This window comes from Dermacentor andersoni, chromosome 5 (assembly GCF_023375885.2).
Source record: "Dermacentor andersoni chromosome 5, qqDerAnde1_hic_scaffold, whole genome shotgun sequence".
Lineage (NCBI taxonomy): Eukaryota > Metazoa > Arthropoda > Arachnida > Ixodida > Ixodidae > Dermacentor > Dermacentor andersoni.
This window is the reverse complement of record NC_092818.1, coordinates 42,307,616-42,329,624: the sequence shown is the minus strand read 5'-3', so window position 1 is coordinate 42,329,624 and position 22,009 is coordinate 42,307,616. Positions and strand designations below refer to the sequence as shown.

Genomic DNA, 22,009 nt, shown 5'->3' with positions numbered 1-22,009 from the left:
TACATACATACATACATACATACATACATACATACATACATACATACATACATCATCATCATCATCATCATCAGCCTGGTTACGCCCACTGCAGGGCAAAGGCCTCTCCCATACTTCTCCAACTGCCCCGGTCATGTACTAATTGTGGCCATGTTGACCCTCCAAACTTCCTAATCTCATCTGCCCACCTAACTTTCTGTCGCCCCCTGCTACGCTTCCCTTCCCTCGGAATCCAGTCCGTAACCCTTAATGACCAACGGTTATCTTCCCTCCTCATTACATGTCCTGCCCATGCCCATTTCTTTTTCTTGATTTCAACTAAGATGTCATTAACGCGCGTTTGTTCCCTCACCCAATCTGCTCTTTTCTTATCCCTTAATGTTACACCTATCATTCTTCTTTCCATAGCTCGTTGCGTCGTCCTCAATTTAAGTAGAACCCTTTTCGTAAGCCTCCAGGTTTCTGCCCCGTACGTGAGTACTGGTAAGACACAGCTGTTATAAACTTTTCTCTTGAGGGATAATGGCAACCTGCTGTTCATGATCTCAGAATGCCTGCAAAACGCACCCCAGCCCATTCTTATTCTTCTGATTATTTCACTCTCATGATCCGGATCAGCAGTCACAACCTGTCCTAAGTAGATGTATTCCCTTACCACTTCCAGTACTTCGCTACCTATCGTAAACTGCTGTTCCCTTCCGAGACTGTTAAACATTACTTTAGTTTTCTGCAGATTAATTTTTAGTCCCACCTTTCTGCTCTGCCTCTCCAGGTCAGTGAGCATGCATTGCAGTTGGTCCCCTGAGTTACTAAGCAAGGCAATATCATCAGCGAAGCGCAAGTTACTTAGGTATTCTCCATTTACTCTTATCCCCAATTCTTCCCAATCCAGGTCTCTGAATACCTCCTGTAAACATGCTGTGAATAGCATTGGAGAGATCGTATCTCCCTGCCTGACTCCTTTCTTTATAGGGATTTTGTTGCTTTCTTTATGGAGGACAACAGTGGCTGTGGAGCCGCTATAGATATCTTTCAGTATCTTTACGTACGGCTCGTCTACACCCTGATTCCGCAATGCCTCCATGACTGCTGAGGTTTCGACTGAATCAAACGCTTTTTTCATAATCAATGAAAGCTATTTATAATGGTTGGTTATATTCCGCACATTTCTCTATCACCTGATTGATAGTGTGAATATGATCTATTGTTGAGTAGCCTTTATGGAATCCTGCCTGGTCCTTTGGTTGACGGAAGTCTAAGGTGTTCCTGATTCTATTTGCAATTACCTTAGTAAATACTTTGTAGGCAACGGACAGTAAGCTGATCGGTCTATAATTTTTCAAGTCTTTGGCGTCCCCTTTCTTATGGATTAGGATTATGTTAGCGTTCTTCCAAGATTCCGGTACGCTCGAGGTTATGAGGCATTGTGTATACAGGGTGGCCAGTTTTTCTAGAACAATCTGCCCACCGTCCTTCAACAAATCTGCTGTTACCTGATCCTCCCCAGCTGCCTTCCCCCTTTGCATAGCTCCCAAGGCTTTCCTTACTTCTTCCGGCGTTACTTGTGGCATTTCGAATTCCTCTAGACTATTCTCTCTTCCATTATCATCGTGGGTTCCACTCGTACTGTATAAATCTCTATAGAACTCCTCAGCCACTTGAACTATCTCCTCCATATTAGTAATGATATTGCCGGCTTTGTCTCTTAACGCATACATCTGATTCTTGCCAATTCCAAGTTTCTTCTTCTCTGCTTTTAGGCTTCCTCCGTTCCTGAGAGCTTGTTCAATTCTATCCATATTATACTTCCTTATGTCAGCTGTCTTACGCTTGTTGATTAACTTCGAAAGTTCTGCCAGTTCTATTCTAGCTGTAGGGTTAGAGGCTTTCATACATTGGCGTTTCTTGATCAGATCTTTCGTCTCCTGCGATAGCTTACTGGCATCCTGTCTAACAGAGTTACTGCCGACTTCTATTGCACACTCCTTAATGATGCCCACAAGATTGTCGTTCATTGCTTCAACACTAAGGTCCTCTTCCTGAGTTAAAGCCGAATACCTGTTCTGTAGCTTGATCTGGAATTCCTCTATTTTCCCTCTTACCGTTAACTCATTGATCGGCTTCTTATGTACCAGTTTCTTCCGTTCCCTCCTCAAGTCTAGGCTAATTCGAGTTCTTACCATCCTGTGGTCACTGCAGCGCACCTTACCGAGCACGTCCACATCTTGTATGATGCCAGGGTGAGCGCAGAGTATGAAGTCTATTTCATTTCTAGTCTCGCCGTTGGGGCTCCTCCACGTCCACTTTCGGCTATCCCGCTTGCGGAAGAAGGTATTCATTATCCGCATATTATTCTGTTCCGCAAACTCTACTAATAACTCTCCCCTGCTATTCCTAGTGTCTATGCCGTATTCCCCCACTGCCTTGTCTCCAGCCTGCTTCTTGCCTACCTTGGCATTGAAATCGCCCATCAGTATAGTGTATTTTGTTTTCACTCTACCCATCGCCGATTCCACGTCTTCATAGAAGCTTTCGACTTCGTGGTCATCATGATACATACATACATACATACATACATACATACATACATACATACATACATACATACATACATACATACATACATACATACATCATGGTCCATACATACATACATACTAGATACTCTTTCTTTCTTTCTTTCTTTATTCAATACTGCAAACCTTGTACAGGTCCAAGCAGGGTGGGTCAAATGACAACAAAACAATAAACAATAATAACAAAGCTAAAAAAAAAAACATCAAAGTGTGGCGAAAGGCAATAAGGAATCATTCCAGTCGGTTATCGTGCGAGGGAAAAATGAAAACTTGAATAAATCTGTTCGCGCAAAATATGGTGTCAGGGAATTAGGATGATGGTGGCGTGTATGCCTTGACGTTGAAAGCGACAGGTATGGAGAAGGGTTAATAGCTAGATCTTGATTCCAAAGCAAGAAAAGAAATTGCAAACGTAAATTTTTTCTTCGTTGTTCAAGACATTGTATACCGTTAATGTGCATTAATTCAGAGGGTGAGTCATACGGGGAAAATTTAGAGTAAATAAACCTTACAGCTTGCTTCTCTACTGTTTAACGCATGAAGACAGTTATAAATGTGAAGCCGGTGTTATTATCGAAAACATCTGCTGTATTGAAATTTTAAAAATATTTTTATGCCTAACCGCATGTTTCTTATGTGGTGCAGGGCCACCTAACTAGCCCGTATTTTTCTTTCATTTTGCAAGAATATGGCGAGGGGCTTAAATTAGAACGATGGATATGGGCCTGCCGGCTTTAAGCGTATCTGAAAGCTCTTGGGCTCATTCAGCTAAATCGAGACACCTCCTCCCAGTCACCACACTTTTTAAGTGCTTCAAATGTAGTCGTACTGGTCAGACACTTATTAAGGCAAAAAAAAAATCACGACGATAGTTAGACCACGCATGACAGAGAAAGACAGACGTGGTCCAAACGACGAGGCCAGATGAAGGAACCGGCTGCACTGCCTCGCCACATTGTCACTTGCTATACGATACAAAGTGGCAGTCCGATTGTTCCGACTGGCACCCCTGGCAACGAAGAGGTAAAGTGGATTGACGGTTTCCAGATTGATTCTCGCGTAAGGTGAACGAGCTACCACACAAAGCGGCGCCGAAGCTGCTACTCCAGCCATCACTTTCAGCGGATCGATATCAGAAATCGAGCGGCCCCGATTCAAGGCTATTCGGGCTGCACTAGATGGTTTCTTTGCTCATACGCTGGGCTGCGCGGGCGCATTCCATTTCTGGCGAACATTGAAGACGGTCTATATTTATTAATAAAAAGAGAGCATCGAGCTCAACTAATGAAAAGTATTTGTGAGATGACGATGATGACGATATCCTTTATTGGCATCCCCTGTGAAATGGAATGGCGACAAATAGTCAGCTAGCTCGCTTGAGTTATTAGAACATTGTGGCTGTCTCTGAATCGTTGATATCTCTTTATATAAATTCGTTGATCCTAACTAGCCTGTGGCTAAGGATCCAGACGTTATTGCCTAAGAATCTAAATTAACACGGCAAGCTGGGCGACATGGTGATTAACGCGTACCTGTGTGCGCTGCCCATCCCTAGGAACTAATAATCTAGTGCATTAGTCTAAATAAAGCTATCATTAATAAAAATAAGTGTTATATACATACATAGTAGACTAGCAATTTGCCTATCTCTATTTTATTAGTTACCTATGCATGTAATGACTAGAGTTGTACCAACCCCTTGGATACATTTCTTTTTCGCCTATACTATAAACATCTTTCGCTTACCTCGACAGCTGGCACAGCTAATGTTTCCACCCACTTTGTGCGCCAGCGCTTCTGGATGGTGCTACTTCTCTACGGGTTTAGCTGGGTGGATATCTTAGCATTGCGTTACGTTGTGCTGAGCTGTTTCGGGGCTATATTGCTGCAGAAGGGAAAAGTGCCTCGTCCTGCTGCAAATACTTGCTGTGGTTGCTTTAACGCGAAGCTTTCGCTGCGAATCCTTCCGTCTCTGCGGAATCACTGAGCCATAAAACATATAGTACGAATATATTCTGATTGCAACAGTGAGTCATCACGAAGAGCAACATTTATTTAATAAAGCAAACCTTTCCATGCCTACATTCCTGGGATTTGGACATTGGCGGATCTGCTTGGCCCGTCTTTCGCCGGGTATCGTTTAGAGTTGCGCAATATGCAGGGTGGACCCGCTTTGGACGGCGAGCGGACCTGGAACACAGTGTCACGGCCAAGGAGGCATTCAGATCCCGGAATAGAGTACAAGTGGTTACGTGGGTCAAGTGGCAGGCCTATCCGCTTCTGTCGGTCATCGCCGGCAGGCACATAACGGCTTTGGTGCAAAACTCTTTTTAAAAAATAACCACTGGCAAGGTATTTATTTACTCGCTTCGTGAAATCTACGTGTCTCGGATTCAAGATACGGTTGGGATATGCATAATTTCCTGTTCGACATTTCTGTGCCGTGAAGCCAGCTCGTGTCAACTCAAGGAATCCAGAAAAAGTACATGTTATCGCTGTCTGCTACTAAACAGTAACGCTTACGAGTGAAAAACACACGCTACATTTGGGGCTTGAAAATTGGAAAAAAATTTTTTGTGTGTGTGAGGCAATACATCCTTCGCACCGCGCTTCGAAACACTTTAGTAAGCAGCCATATTTTTTTACTGTTTTGTCTTCGGTGGCGTGTTTGCAAAGGCGTCACTCTTGCAGCTCCATCTGAATTAGAAAAAAAAGACTTGAGATGGCCGCTGTCCTCTATATGTAACTGTTTAGTCGTCTGCGGCGAGTATTGAAACTGCGCCCGCGCTGAGAATTTCTTTGCTTTTGCGCAGCCATTTGCGGTGGGGTTAAAAGATACTTTCCTGCTGGAGCACCGCAGCAACTCCGCGGACGAATTCACGAATTTTTTCGTTCATAGGTGCTCTTTTCCATTCGATGGGTACATTTTCTAGTGATACGTGCAGCATCAGGATTGTCGAGAAATTTCTTTCACAAAAATATTTGCGTCAGAAATATTTGTGAATGCAAGGTCAGATTTTCTGCGGCTGTAACTGGGAGCACCACAAAGGTCAGCGTTGGACCTATTTATTTATTATGTACTTTTATTAGTGTTGCATATCTTAATTCTGCTCGTGCATGCATATGCACTTTCTCACTATTTCAAGAAAAAAGTCGCAGTTTCGTTCGAATAGCATTGATTGCGATAACAAATTGTCTCGCACTTACACGCAGTAAGGTTAATAGTTTTATCAGCCGTTTAAACTGCCGTAAACGTTCACCAAATAAATTAACAAGCACACGTGTCACCGACGCGCAGGCCAACATGAGTACATATAACTCGACGCTTGCAGGTACTTGTCATAATGCTGGCGCGATGAAGACTGGGAGAAGCGGCAAGCGACTTCCCATCGTGCTGCCTCTCGCTTCTACGCAAACGCAATCCGTCAGATATCTCGGGTTGGCTAGCCTTCGAACGCACCACAGATTAGCTGCAAGATAGGACGTGCGCGGCCGCGCTCAAGCACAGCTGCGGCCTGAGTAGAAGAGGAGACAGCGAAGATATTAGCGTGGCCGTCGGCCAATCCCAAAATATTTAATTTCGATTAGTTCCCAAATACAATGCAAATGCTTGTACACGTCATATACCACGTCTACTACGTGCGTAAGGACGTTCACAATATGCTATTGCAAGCTAACAACATATGATTGCGTATTGACTCAAATAGTCACAAAGGGACACTCGAGGAACAAAAAATACATGAAAGTCGCATTATGATATTCATGAAGAACGGTTAATTAACAAATGAATGCTAGCGTTCACTTCCAACTTCATTGTGAAAAAAGAAGTCATAAAGCATACAATTATGCGTTATAAACTCTTGTCACAAAGACGAGTTTGAATGGTGGTGGTAGTAGCGTTCTTGACTTGCCGCGAAAGCCCAATGGCTGTTGCGTTGCGCTGCTGAGTTAGAGGTCGCGGGTTCAATCCCATGGGCGGCGAGCACAGTTCGAAGGGGCCGAAATACAGAAGCGCCAGTATAACTAGGTTTGGGTGCACGTTGAAAAACTGAAGGTTGTGGAAACTTTCCCGAATCCCGCACTACAGCGTCTCTCATAATCAGGTGGCAGTTTTAGCCACGGAAAACACCAAAATTTATTCGATTTTCTTTTTAACCCTAAGGCGATGATGAAGGTGGTCTGCTCAACGTAACGGAAAGCGCATAGTAACGCTGTAAGACTCAATTATGTGCTGTTATTGTGGAGGTGTCATACAGGTTTATTTGGCTGCACCAATTTTTTTAAAAGGCCTGGTCTTTCTAACCATCGATTTAAATTGCTCGACGAGGCGGCCATTAATTCTACGTAAAATCAAGATGAATAATTGATTAATGAACACAATTACGCTACTTAACTTTTCAAAATAATTATTTCACGGCACGTTTTTACTCTAGACATTGTAGCTAGTGAGTTCGCAAGGTATTTCAACTTGGATGGAATTCTCAGGATTGCACCAATTTCGAGATATTAATTTCCAAAGTGTCCAACGAAATGCATTGGTGTTCCAGTTACTTCTGTACTTCAATGCGAAAAACTGCGTTTTCTTTAAAAAAAGGTATCTGGAACGCGAATCCACTGCATCCGACACTGAAAATTATTCTCTCGAAACCGGTGCAGTCCAGAGAATTGGCTCCAAGTGGATAAGCTTTGCGAACTCAGGGGTTATAATTTGTAGACTGAAATATGCGCGTAGTATTTAATGAAAAAGGTAATTAGCGTGATTATCTTAAATACGCAATTAGGCATTTCGATTGCCCGTAGATTTATTGGCCGCCACATCGAGTAATTTAGATCCAGGCTTATAATTGTGCTATCTGCCACAGGACCTCTTTTAAAAAATTGGTGCAGATAAAGAGAGAGACTCTATATAGCCCGATTCATTCGTGCTTGGACCTAATATTAAAGAAAGGCGTATTGTAATGCTGAGTAGTCTAACATATTTTTCTGTCACATTTGACGGTGAATATAATTGGGAAATACATCTCTACTTATTTTCTGCTGCTTATTAATACTCAAATGCCACCAGCCGTTAATCTGCTTACTATATTGATCTTTTTCAGCCAGCTATAGATCACGTTGCATAGATTCGTTGGGCCATGCATACGACACCTGCAAAAAACAGAAACTTGTGTGCATACTGAAGCGAGCAGTCTCTTTAATATTGAGCTGAAATTTTCGTTTACGTTTGCTCCGATTTAATACATAATTTTTTTGCACTGGTTAAGGAGCCGTAAAAATAGAAGACGCGTAAAATACTGCATAATAACAAATATTTACTTCAAACAAACCTTCATGTTTTCAGAATTCAGAAAGCGAAAATGGAAATAAGGTTAATATTTCACTCGCACCTTAACATACACGAGAAATGACTAACAGCTAGCTTTGGTAGAGTGTACACGAATGCTTTTTTTTTCTCAGTTTCTCAGCGAATCCAATCGCTCCCTAGTTCAGGTAAATATCTATTTTCTTATACTGAAGGTTTATTATGAAATGAGGTTTGAATTCCCGAATAATTATTGCAGTTACTATGCTGAAACGTAATACATTATACGAACGTACACGGTGTGCCGTGTCTACATGAAAAAGATATGTATTTCTTGCCTTTTACTTGAATGTGTGCATATTTGTGCAGTTTACTCCAAGTACCAAGCTACACTAGCATATTGCTACGCACCCACAGGAGTCTCAAGTGGTTATTCTGCTCTTTATTACGTGTCTTAGAAAGCTGAGTTAAAATAAGTAAATCTTTTTTGCTTTTCACGGCTTAAACTTGCCGAATAGTCACGAAAGCAAGGCAGCGGTTTCCCTTGTTTTATTTATGCCTGTACTACTAAACCAGTTCTCCCCGCAGTGACGTGGACGTAAGGTCGTCCTCGCTAGATACACGCACTTAACAAAGCAGAGAGGAGGAGTGATTACATGGAATATCCTTCTCCTCACCTGAAAAGTTATTGAATGGCAAGTCATCGAAAAAATAAAAAAAATGTAATTCTCAGGTTCTTCGTGTCAGGACAATGATCAGATATTGAAGCAGGCCCTAGTGGGGATCTTCGGATTAATTTTGACCATCTTGGGTTCTTTAAGGTTCCCCTAAATCTAAGCGCTTTTTCATATCACCGACATCGGAATGCGGCCGTGCATTTCGGGATTGAACCAGAGATCTCGAGTTCAGCAGTGTATCAGCTGTCTACCACGAAGGTTCGTTATGGAAACGTCCGCGCGAAAAAATGAAGGCGGCAAACGACGGTGGTCCATTCACTCGCCCTAGATAGGCAACGAAAGTATTCACCTGTCCGCGCGAGATGCTCACTAGGCGATTTTTATTTCTTATAGCGCATGCACGGTTTCAAGTGGACGCTACCGCTAGTCGAAATGCATTGAATTAAGTTTCGCGCTCTACGGGGGTTCCTGTTCACCACCAAGCGCTCGCAGTGACCTTGAACGGCTGAATACATTGTTGGGTGACGGAGACTCCAAGAAGTTAGTACTTGCTGTATTCGCCTATACCAAGCTGTGTATATATTGCTGTGTTCTCCAACGCCAGTACCAAAACTCGGTTTGGTCGTAGGTGTTCCATCTATCTATCTATCTATCTATCTATCTATCTATCTATCTATCTATCTATCTATCTATCTATCTATCTATCTATCTATCTATCTATCTATCTATCTATCTATCTATCTATCTATCTATCTATCTATCTATCTATCTATCTATCTATCTATCTATCTATCTATCTATCTATCTATCTATCTATCTATGCAGGAACAAGCACTGTTTGTTGAGTACGGAAACTGCGCAAGGAATGGGTCAAGCAAGAGTGCCTTTCTCTTTTCTTGTCTGGTTCAGTGAGTTCCTAAATACTATGCACCATTGTACCAACCATCCACATTAAACTCTTCATAAGCACATGCTGAATGTCAAGCTTAAGGCCAACGTCCACCAGAAGGTTCTGCTGGTCGGGACAAAGAAAACTGAATAGAGAATGGGGCAGGGTATAAAAATAATATTAAGAAAGGAATAAGTGCGAGCGCTGAGATGACAGAAATTTAAAAAAGTGAGAAACAGAACAAGGAGACAAACATGAGCATGAACAAAACAACTTGGATGGTGATTCAACCTCCAGTGGAAGTCCGTCTAAGACGATGTCTTCCAGTGCGATTACGGAGTTAGAATGGGTCGAAGTCACTGCGCACGGCACTCTATCTCGTCGCTTTTCGCGTGAGAGAAGTAGGATGAGCGTCGGACTGCTTAAATTTTTTCAGCGCATGCCACTGTGGATCGGCCACATTTTTAGACTGCACATAGCCACGCGAATGAACGCTCCTTATTTTTAGGCTGCACGACCTTCGTAATCGGCCCGCATTTTCCCACCAGCCATTCGGTCGGTAACGGCCCATATTCTACTGCAACAGAAGTTAAGTGCTCCAAACTGGGGTTTCCCATGCCCGTCTGTCTGTCCCGTCCATCCAACCACTGCCTCCTGGGAGCTATGGTATCTGTGCATGCATTTCGGAGGCCATAGCGAACACCACTCTAGCGGAGGAAGATTGAACTTTGTGGGAACATCGCCTAGAAATTACTCTCGACAAGGTGGTGATGTGTCTCTTGTCATGCTCGTTAAAACATTGTCGGTGCCACAAAGAAGGTGCGTATGACAATGATCATGACAAGCCTGAGATATGGCACACGTCCACAGTAGAAGATGCGCCGAGAATGTAGCAGGGGGGAAACAACGGCTGAAAGCATCGAGAACATCAATAATGACAGCGAAGTCGCAGTAAAATGCCACGTAGTTTACAGAGTAGCCCCTAGCATTCGTAGTGCCTTGCACGTATACTAGTACTTAAAGGACCCACAGAAAGCGAAATTGCTGAAACCTCGTAGGTGACGCCGCGGCATTTCGCTCGTGTCATCAGTTGTAGTTGAAGTTTTGGTCTCATAGTTTCTTTGTAGGAGCGACACTCACAATGAGTGGTAGAGTCCTAAAACCCTGAAAGCTTTAACACCAGCAACTACCTCCTCACCTGCGGCCTAAGTATTTATTAGTACAAAAACATAATTTAGAAAAAGATCACGAGCCATTACACTGTGTGAGGGCGGATGACCAGCGAAGCTCTTTAGCGCGCGGCAAGGAGGTGAGACAGAATTTTAAACAAAGGTGCGAGCATACTTTCTGTCCTTATCTGTGGTCCTCATGACAATATAGGTACGCACAAACATTCGCGTATCACCTCTGTTATGGAATGTGTCCGTCACGTGAGACAATGAATGGCTCATGCCCTCGTAAACGCGGCCTCCCCATTACGACGAGGCTCGTTATCGAACCGCACTCTCTCACAGACGTTGCATGTAGAGCCGAAAGGACCATCAAGGAAAGCTCTTTGCAACCTCGCGTTCGCAACGTTAAACTCATCCACATTGACCCCTTGACGCCGAAGGCGCTTCGCGTCATTCTCGGATTCATTGGTTCTCGCTAGTCGCTTACGTGCCGTCTCGCAGACACGCTCGTCGGCCGGCCCATTAGCGTCCGCATGCCATCGACGATCGCACTCTTCCGTCGGCGCTCCCTTCGTCGTGCTTCAGACGCGCGCTGTTCTTCTGCAGTCGTCACAACGCGCGACCTACCCATCAGATTGGCGGGACGAAACTGAGATCAATTACGTCGTTCACCTATGAGCCGTGACGTCAGCTGCACACCAAAGAGCCATTCGTGACGATAGTTTTTTGTACAATGGAGCCAGCAGTGAAAGAAGATGACGACGACGAACGCTCGAGCCATTGCTGCTCCTGATAATATCTGCTGGCAGATGCCACAAAACCCCGGATCTGAGCGATATGCAGCTTCGCTGCAAAAATCATGTTTGGAGGTTTCAAACTGAAACTCCACGCTGCTGTCACGTCGGGCAGGCTCACATTCAACTGAACCTGTGATATATTTTTTTTTTCTTTTGGTGCTACGAGTACCAATCCCGCTCCATCTTTGCCTATGTGTGTCTGCGTTACTCTATTTGTCATCTTTTACCAAATGCCAAATTGCTGATTCTATCTGGGAAGCCCTTCCCTCTACTTAAGCCATGGCCGTCTGATCTGTACCAGAATTCCAATCTGGTGGCCATTGTCGCATGTTATCTAATTCATGGCTGAAGATTGTTTCTGACATCTTTCTTGGGCATGGCACCATTGGAAGGCAGGACGACTTAGATCCAAGGACTGTACCACTACCACCTCCATAACTGGGGCACTCGGATCCTGATACCTCGCTGTACTTTTCACACACTTATGTGGAATTCGTCGCCAATAAACGCTCTACAGGAGGACCTCCTGCCCTCGCTGAATTGACCTTAGGACACTAGCAGCTACTATGCCCACCTCTTATTTTTCCAATTGGTTTCTATCTCAAAAAGAAGCGCTTTCGATTACTTTTAAAAACCCCTCCTTCATTATTTCGATTGGCTTTAAACCCGCTATTGCATACCAGTAGGAACTGGTTTGCCCAAACTTGTTTAGTTTATTCTACGACAACAGGAGACCAGAGACACAACAGGGGCAGCTAAGTGCTCGAACGTCATCACACCCAAAGATGCCACGAAAGAAATGCGTCTTTTTACAAACATAAAAAATCAAGCAGACTAACCAAGATAATCTGAATCCTACATATTGAAATAATAAAATGTTGAACCACCGCAAAGGAAACGAAAGATTAGCCCAAGCCTTAGACCAAGGAACCACGAATTAAAGGTTAATAAATCTACCTATTCTGAATAAATAAAATTGATTGCTTCGTGAAACGGAGTTTCAGAGTTCTCAAGCCTGTTCATATCCGCAGTTTGATTTCTACAATATGCCTGACTACGTCGTACTGAAAAGGAGTTGCAAACATCACAAAGGGACTCATGTAGCTCACACTATTCTTTCAGTACTATCAAACAATTAAGAAACTCCGAAATAGCAAAATAAGCATAATTTTATTGATTACTTCAAGTTATAAGTTTTTTACGCGAGCCCAAGCTTCGCTCCTTACAAACCACATTTGAATTGTTGGGTTCCTGCCTACTTTCGCGTATTAGCGGGTAATGGCAAATATTTTATCGAAAGAAGCACACGATCAAAATAAAACAAACAAATAAGATGCTCGTCTTTACTCGGTCAGAATGCTGCTATCGCAGCAAATGATTTAAGAGTCGAAGGAATCGCGTAAGTCACCGGTCGTTTTTAGGCAGCGCTGCCCTCGGTATCGGCCCACGAATGAGTCTAGGAACCCACAGACAGGATACGGAAAATTGGGGGTAACTCGCTAAGGCAAATATTGTCTCTAAAATTGAGAATGTTCATGCTGGTCATCACGAGAAGGAGACACGCATCTGCATTGCACATAAATGTGGCGGCAATGAACCCGCCCCCCCTTATGCATATCAAATTTTCCAATTTTCGCATGATATATCTCATGATGTCTCATGATTTTCGCATGATATCGTCTCAGCAGTGCTGTTCCAAGACGTCTGTTGAGGCGAGGCGGGAAACGCTGCTTCGAGTTCGCGACGTACAATTCGGGTCACGTTTTCGCTTGGTGGTGGCGAGCTAGATTGGTCGGTGCGGTCGGTACAGGAAGACGTCGCTGCACTATTTGGAAGCCGTGTAAACTTATTGTATATACTGCGACTCTTCGCCTGCTCGAAACGGCGACATTCCTTCACCATGGCATCGACAGTCGATAAGTTTCTAAAGAACAGAAGGTTGAATGCGGCGTCCGCGATGCCTTTGACAATGTGTCCAACCTTGTCCGCCTCTGGTATGGACGTGTCGATTTTATGACAGAGGGCTAGGACGTCCTGAATGTAGGAGACATACGACTCGGTAGCAGTTTGGGCACGCGTGGTGAGCTGTTGCTTGGTGGCTAGTTGTCGATCGGTTGGATTGCCAAAAACGTCCGACAGCTTCTCTTTGAACAAGTCCCAGCTGATTAGCTCTTCTTCGTGTGTAAAACCACGTACGCGGTGTTCCGTCGAGGTAGAACCCGACATTGGCCAGCATTATGGTCGGATCCCACCTGTTCACCTTGCTGACGCGCTCATACATCTTCAACCATTCTTCTACGTCAACGCCCCCGAGGCCGGTGAACTTGCCGGGGTCTTCTGGTTCAGGTAGAGCAACGTACTGGGTATGCGTAGTCGGCATTGTAGTTGCAGACGCGGTGCCTCCCATTGGAAGCATGGTCCCAGGCTGGGTGAGACGTCCGCTGCGAAGCTCCGTGGCGAAGACGCGTACCCCGCACCTCCACCAAAATGTCATGGGTATAAACTATTTACACGGTGTACTTACACGGTGCATATATTTTATTTTATTTTATTTTATTTATTTCATACTGCAGACCTAAAACAGGTCCAAGCAGGGTGGTTAAACACAACAATATTACAATGCATTATTTAATCAAGTAAGGTGGTAAGACACAACAGTAATACAATGAGTCAAACAATTGAAACATTGAAAATTGATACAGCAACCCAGAACCCCGAGAGGCTGTTGCCACTTCTTCGTCTTTACCGTCGATGACTTTGTCCTCTTTTCTACCGTAACAATATATCAGTGGTCAGGATGCTAGATTAAAAGCAAAGAGGAATACTCACTCGCGGTGCGATGTCTGTTCTCGATTCCCTCGTTCTCTGCAAAAGAAAGGAACAGAGCAGAAGTGGCCCTTTACTACAACATCTTTGACAGAACAAGTTTCCAAACTGACACAAGCTTGCACACTGAAAGAAGGTGCGTTACCATGACTCACATCTGCCGCAGTAATCTAGTGGATATTGAGTCGCACTACAAAGCTCGAGCTTCCGGGTTCCGTACTGGCCGCGGCGGGCGCACTTTGCGGGGGTGTGAAATGCGAAAGCACTCGTGTACTTTAAGTTCACGTTAAAGAACCCCAGATGGTCGTAGCAATATTTATTCCGGAGTGCCCGACAACAGCGCGCCTCATGATGAAATGTAAGTTTTGGCAAGAATAAACCCAGGAATTTAACGAAGCGTCACTCAAAGCATAATGTCGTCTGAAACCCACAGCTGACCCAGACGTTCCAGCTTTTATTGCATTCCCAATCACATTTGCCAAGCACACGGCAGTAGCGATACTGTCGCAACAGCAAAGACCTTTGTGATTTGCGCAGCACTTAAACAAAAGAGGCACATGAAAAAAGAGATTGCACCGAATAAACAATTACTTTCGCGCTGTAACGCCCCTTTCCCCTCTTTATTTTATTTATTTATTTTTTGCGCGTGCGTTGCACATATGAAAAAGGGCCTAATTCACAAAGCTTGCCGTTCGTAAGTGCTGTTTTCAATTCGCTGATCGCCTTCGTTCATAATATGCCCTACATCACCGTTGGCTGGCACGAACGCTTTCAGCCTAGGAACGCTTTGTTAATGCGGGCCAAGACATATTCGCACAACTTAAGTTTTCGATGCAGAAGCGAAGACGGCGCGTGCGGGACGCTGTTCATCACTAAAAGCTGAATGAAGCTTCCATTTGTCTAAAAACAATGAAATATTTGGCGCGTGCGCCCACCCGCCCTAGCTTTTTTCGAGCAGCGAGAGAGTGATAGAACAGGGGAGGAAAGGAAGTGAGAGGCCATGCAGACGCTAGTGCGGTTGGTATAATGTGGCCGGGCCGTGAATTACGCGTGGTGATTATTTTCAAGCTTTCTGGAATTTAAAAAAAATTGCTCTTGCAGATAACTTAATTTTATTCCTAAAGCTAGGTTATCCAGAGAGGCAGATATTACTTGCGCAGGAAATTGATACACGTATTGTATTAACTGAAAACTGATTATTATTTAACTTCCTGATGGTGGCACATAGTAATTAACGAATTGTACCATGTTAACTTGCAAGCGCTATCCACTTGGAATGAATTTCCAGAATGACAGAAGTTTTGAGATATGTTCCAATAAAACTGCGAAAGGTACACTTTTTGACACAACTTTTTTTTTTACAAAACGCTCTTTTAAGCAGGGAAACACAATATTAACTCCAACATCCGTGTATTTCATCCATCACTTTAGGAAATAATATCTCTGAAATGCTGTAATCCTGGAAATACATTTCAACTAGATAGCTCTTGCGAACCCACCTGCTACAAATCGTAAAATGCAATATGCGCAGTGATGTAAATAATCAAAATTTAATTAGTGAATTTTGTCCATTAGTTGAAGATGTGTTTCAATCCCTTGTGTTAGTAATGTTCGCCTTTTCAAATACTTCGACTCAAGGACAAGAAGTATGCTTTTAGCATCACGCAATCTTTAAAAATTGCAGGAAACACTAAAATGATCATCCCGTATTCAGCTCTTCCGTTGTGACATATGAAATTTCCTTGGACTTTGTCACATCACTTAGCCATGTGCTACTACGCGGAGTTGCGCATAAATTTTCTTCAGCTTCTCCGCTCTTCTGGAATGTTTCAAAACCGTGTTATAAAATAGCGTAAGTTATATTAGATGTGTGTGTGAGTATGTATGTATGTATGTATGTATGTATGTATGTATGTATGTATGTATGTATGTATGTATGTATGTATGTATGTATGTATGTATGTATGTATGTATGTATGTGTATGTATGCATGCATGCATGTATGTATGTATGTATGTATGCATGCATGCATGCATGCATGCATGTATGTATGTATGTATGTATGTATGTATGTATGTATGTATGTATGTATCTGCGCTGGTGTCTGTGTTTTCTGTATGTGATGGTGTCGTGTGCATGAGTGTGTGGCATTGGTGTAACTTCGTAAAAGTGAAACAGAGATGTAACCGGCCCACTAGCTCAGTGGCTATGATATTTCGCTGCTGAACACCAAGCCCTTGGGTCGACCCTTTCTGCGGCGTCCGCATCCCGAATGAGGTGCAATGCGAAAGCGCCCGTGGACTGTGGATTGGGCGCACGTTATAGAATCCCATGTGGTTAAAAAGGAATCAGAAGTACTCCACTACTGCAAGCCTCACAATCGGATTCTGGTTTGGGCACGTGAAACCTCTGAATTGCAATGTCTAAAACAGACAAGCGTGCCTGCTCCAATTATCAGGTTGAGACCACGGTTTTCATTTCCCCACAGCGCATACGGAAAGTGTACAACAAGAACTCTCAACACCAGAACTGCGTTTCAGCAATCAGTAGTCGAAAAAGACGGTACGCGTACACATAGGAAGAGATATAACACGGGAGAACTGGAAATTGAAGATCGCAAAATGCGTACGCAACTAGACATCCTGTGTAAGAGCAGTCCACGCGCTTCATTGGGATATGCTCGCGATGATTTGTACAACCATTTACCTGGAACTGCGTCCTTGCAGATATGATCAGGAGCGTCACACTTGGCAGCAACCGCATTTCTGTTATTAATTGGTACATACCTATTACGCAAAATGCGAGGCAGTGACTGCATAAATATCTGCAGTTCTATAAAACTAAAGGATAAGCCGGTATTTAAAGTGATTTTTACGCTAAATTTGTTTGTATTTAAGGCGCCAGGCAACAGCGATTTCGGAGATAATATTAGTGACGACTGCCATTCAATGGAAAGCAGCACTTGCGAAGAAAAAAAAAAAGAAACTTTGTAAATTCCTCCTCAGACTTCACAACACTTGGCTACCTCCATAGGTTAGTTCGTGTTCACCGCGCATAATTTGCTGCACGCAGGTGTAGATGGGCCTTCTCCACCCCCAAGTAAATGAAATAATAGGTAAAGCGCCATGACGGCAGTTATCAATTTTTTCTGTCTATCTTTATCTCCGAGTTTGTTTAAGAGGCAGCTTTCTCCTCATGTTGCGCTTAGTTTTCTTAGTATACTTCGTCCACTTTTCGGTTGGCGAGTGCGTGCATGCCTAATCGGAACGATGAGAGAAGAGAGAGGAAGAAGAAGATCGGAGACGCTGGCTGCTGCGTGTTGTTGGTAGCCAGCCATCTTAGCTGTTCTGACTCATCCTGTCTTTATATTGTAAATATAGTTTTTATATTCTCGCAACATCCCCGCAGCAATATTATGCGAACACAGCAGCGCTTAAAGTGCATCTGCAGAACAACCAGGCACCTGCCAGGAGTCAGACGGGGGTTACAAGATGCGACATCCCTATTGAAGTGCCTCTCCCTTCCAATGCGTTTTCGCAAGGACGACGCTGCTGTGCCGAAGAGCGACTTTTGAGCGTAGGCCACTGTATTTTTTTTTTAAAGTGGTGCAGGCAATGGAACAAGAACTTTGAAACGCTGCTTTTTCAGATGGTGAGCTAAAGTTTTTGGTAAATCGGCCCTTCGTTTTGTTTGGCGAAATAAAGCGCTTCAATGATTCAGAACGTCTGTAAAATCCCCTGTATGTTGGAAAGACAGTTGAGGATTTTGAGTAACCAGATACCCTTTTCCAATATTGTGTGCTGCACGTAAATACTTTAGGAAATCGGGTACTCGTATAATAGATAGTCTTTTTAGAATATTGTACATGTATGAGCAGTATACACATATGGCATGCCGGTATTTTTATCATGACAAATGGCATGCTCGTTTTTTTTTCATAATTCGTACCTGTAAACTGTCGCATGTAATTCTTTGTACAGGTAAACATTGCCAACAATACTGATATCAGTTTGGTACTTCGTAATGAAACACTATCGAAATAAACTACGATGACGGCTCCGTACTAATTGTGCGCCTTATGTCTCATTATTGCAATAGTTGCTATAAGAACGTTCGAAGATTGATTATGCCACCGCCGCCACCGCAGCGAGGACGGCGACGGACTCGACGTTGTATGCGTAGCACGCACGGTGAAGGTTAGAGTCCTCCAGAGGCGTACAGTGGCTTTTACTGCAAGAACGACAAAGGCAAGCACTGAGAGACTCCGCTGAATCAGCTCTGCCAGAGCCAGGGTAGCGTTCTGGCTTCCAAATCCAAACTTTTGCTCCGGGGACATCGTTCCGGAGATCTCACGACAATTAAAAAAGGAAACCAAATCGCTGCCGACGGGCTCAACAGAAGAGTGGTTCTAAGGGTGATCTCAGATGTAAAAGAAGATGTCGGACGAGCGTGTTTTGTCCACTGCGGAGTATTTGAAGGTGACCACAATGGTAACCACTACACAAGTTTCTGAAATTACTATTTTTTTTTTTAAATTCACCGCACACACTTTCGGGATTGACTTCGTATAAGAATAAATGCTAGCCGATCCTAGTGCTGATCATACTTCTTGCGATGGAAGCTGGGCGAAGTGCAATTATGAACGAAAAGCTTTAGGAATTCAGCGCATTGACCTATAGTAAAAAAAAAAAGAGGCGCTTACGCTGGAAGTGTTCGCAAAACATAGTCCATCAAATTGTAATATCGGGCGGGTTATTAACCAAAATGACTTGCCTATGGTAAGGAACACGTAAGAACAAAAACTTTGTGAATTAGGCCCCTAATATCTACGTATAATTTCTGCTCCGATATAAGCTATTAGTCTCTAAGGTTGCACCAAAAATTTCCACAACCTATGTGCATTCTAAAGTCATTCTTTCCAGCGTAACAACGCTCACCAACGATGCGCCGTTATGCTCTCGTCTGCAAAAAGTAGCGCCGTTCTCAAACTTTCTTCTAGCTATAGGTGAAGCACTCCACGTTTACGCCATCTACGACGAAAGGATCAACGCGATACGTCCGCCATTTGCTCCAGAGGCATAATGACAAAAGCCCAGTTTATTTTATCAAGAACGAGCAAAATATCATCGTCGACTCAAAAGGCAACACCACGAAAGAAACTAAATAAAGCATACTTTTTTTCTCTAATGACCCCGCAACTCTTCCCTCTGCCATCCAATCTTCCTTTGAAGCAGTCGATAATTGAATTTGAACAACGCCTGGCACGAAACATTGGAGGCCGCTGTGGTCCTTGCGGTTGTGCTCGATTCTTTCTGCAAATGTAACAGTCTTTGTGGAACAGCCTGCGCGATTTCGTTTGAGGCATTTTCTTTTATCTAGCCACCGATTCCTACGACAATTTGCTGCAGCAGGTTGACTTTGCTTCCTTATTCGCTGTAAGTCAGGCCTTTTTTTGGAGGGAAGACGGGCGCCTTAAGTTGCATCATTATGACTGCTTTTATTTGTTTTCTTTTTTTTTAGATGGAATCGAATGCATTTTAGATTCGTCCGCGAGAGACGGATGTACAATTGCAAAAGCAAAATAAAATATTTGAAGTGGGAAGCCAAGAAAAGTAGTTCGTGTATTTTTTGACGAAATTAACACTAAAATCGCATGTAGAAATACCACTTGGCGCATTTAACACAGGTTGTCTGTGGTCTGAACATAGCTTTGACATACATTTTCAAAATATAGATCAATAAAGTCGTCTTGTATCATGTCGTAGCGCCCCTCTGTTATCACGACATATATATATATGTATATATATATATATATATATATATATATATATATATATATATATATATATATATATATATATATATATATATATATATATATATATATACCGGTTGTTCAAAATTAAATTGGACGGTTTCCCTAAAATTAGGCACTGACAAGCACGTGAAGAGCACCTGTGCAACTAAGTTCTGTGGCCAGGGGCACACGGAGTGAGGTCATAATTATCGCTGTCGGCAGTCCAATTAACGAAAATTAAATAATTATCTTTTTATGGACTGCAGTAAGTGTGTATGTTTGTATTGAAAAGTTAAAGGCAGTCGTGTTTCTACACAGTTTCACTTGGAAGAATGCTTCTAACATGTCTGTGCTGCGCGATGTCTGTCTACAAATTTTATATGTCGTTCGCATGATTACGCATGCAAGAAAGTGAGGATCGGTGCAAAGCTTGTCCCTGATGGGACGCGGCTGTTGCGTGCGGCGTTACGTTTGACAACGGGGCGGAGGCATAGGCAAGGATTAGAGCTGTTCTCTTTAACAATATCTTTCTAACCTATTCGCTGCAGAATAAGCATTTATTAGGTAGGCGATAAACAATGGTAATGGCGTCCACCTCGCATGCAGGAAGTAAGGAGATGAAATCTCAGTGCCACCAGAAATCCACCGATTTTCTTAAAGGTACTTAATGTGAGTTTGTCCAGCCCGTCGCTCAGCCTTTTCATAACGTGTTCTGATCTGGAGAGGGATATATATGCAGAGCGTCCCAACTATCGTGTTCTAAGGAGTCGGAGGAATAACGTTTATTTGTGGACAGCAGATTTGAGACCTAGGCGTCTCTGTATTGCCTTGAGTTGGTCTTCCCGTGCACAGCTGAGCAACGTGGTGTCCCACTGCTCTGTGGTCTTCTTTATTTTATTCTCTGTGTGTGTCTAGGGACAAGCCCAAACCATATGTCGTACGTCCACCCTTTCTAGACCGAATCTACATCTATCCGTGTAAAGATCCGGGTAGTAGGGGTGGGCGGCCACCGGGTTCGAATATATATCTGTTTGTTGGAGGCACCATGCCGTCCCTTGCCGTCTACTTTGCGAGGAGTGCGCCGGGGGGAAATGGGCCCTTTCCAATTTATAGTTTTTGCTGATTCCGTTAAAGCTGGTCATCCGATCTCTCTCCATTCCCAGTATTTGTTGCGTGTCACGTGCTCGGTCCGTCAGTCGTCGAGCCTGGTTGTGCGCTAGTTTGTTCCCGGGAAGGGAGATTGTACGGGTGCCCATATAACGAAAGTTGGCTAAAATTTTCAGCACTTCCGGCGTCATTCTTCCTTTTGCATAGTTCTTGACGGCTGCCTTGAGGTCTCTTACTACTATGTTAGCCTAAGTGCTAAGGCAGCCTCCTCCGCCACCTCCGCCTTCCGTGTTTTTACCTTGCCACTAACTCTGCAGTCACCCTCCAGACTCGTACCAACTATCAACATACTCTCTCTATTTGCTTACTCCGCCGCCTCCACACAGACCACGTCCCTGGCACGTTTCCAGCTCGACACAAAAGCTTTCTGTTGCTCAATACGTGCTGCCTAAAAGTGGTTTCCGATCGTGAAATACGCCCACAAATACACGCAAAGCGCTTCGAGCGGCCAGTCGCGCTGCAATGTTTCGGGTATTCGCGACCTTCTTTCACGTTCGGAAAACACTTTTAGGCAGCACGTATTTAGCAACAGAAATCTGTATAAGGAGTTTTTCACGCTGCTCTACAATTTTCTCATTGACACTTTTCATCTAAATATAATATTTGAAACGTTGATTAATTATGTAAGACTAATTATGTAATTAGGCAGCATGAAAGAACAATCTGAGGATATCCAAGCGACGACAAACAAAACTACATTGCTTCTGTCCAGCTACGTGGCATTTGCCCAGAGAGTTGGGACATCCAGTGTACAGATGTGAAAGGTCTCTGTGTGCTCTTTGCCCGACCACAACAATACTGAAATA

General features: G+C 43.5%; 1 protein-coding gene across 1 annotated transcript in view; it reads right to left on the bottom strand.

Annotated features, from left to right (window-relative positions):
* The window catches only part of LOC126530015 (uncharacterized), a 301,615-nt gene that overhangs the window by 197,786 nt on the left and 81,820 nt on the right, over positions 1–22,009 (bottom strand). The window contains exon 2 of the mRNA XM_050177484.3: positions 14,243–14,278. Within this exon, the coding sequence (XP_050033441.1) occupies positions 14,243–14,278 (36 nt within the window). The remainder of the gene's footprint in view (positions 1–14,242; positions 14,279–22,009) is intronic.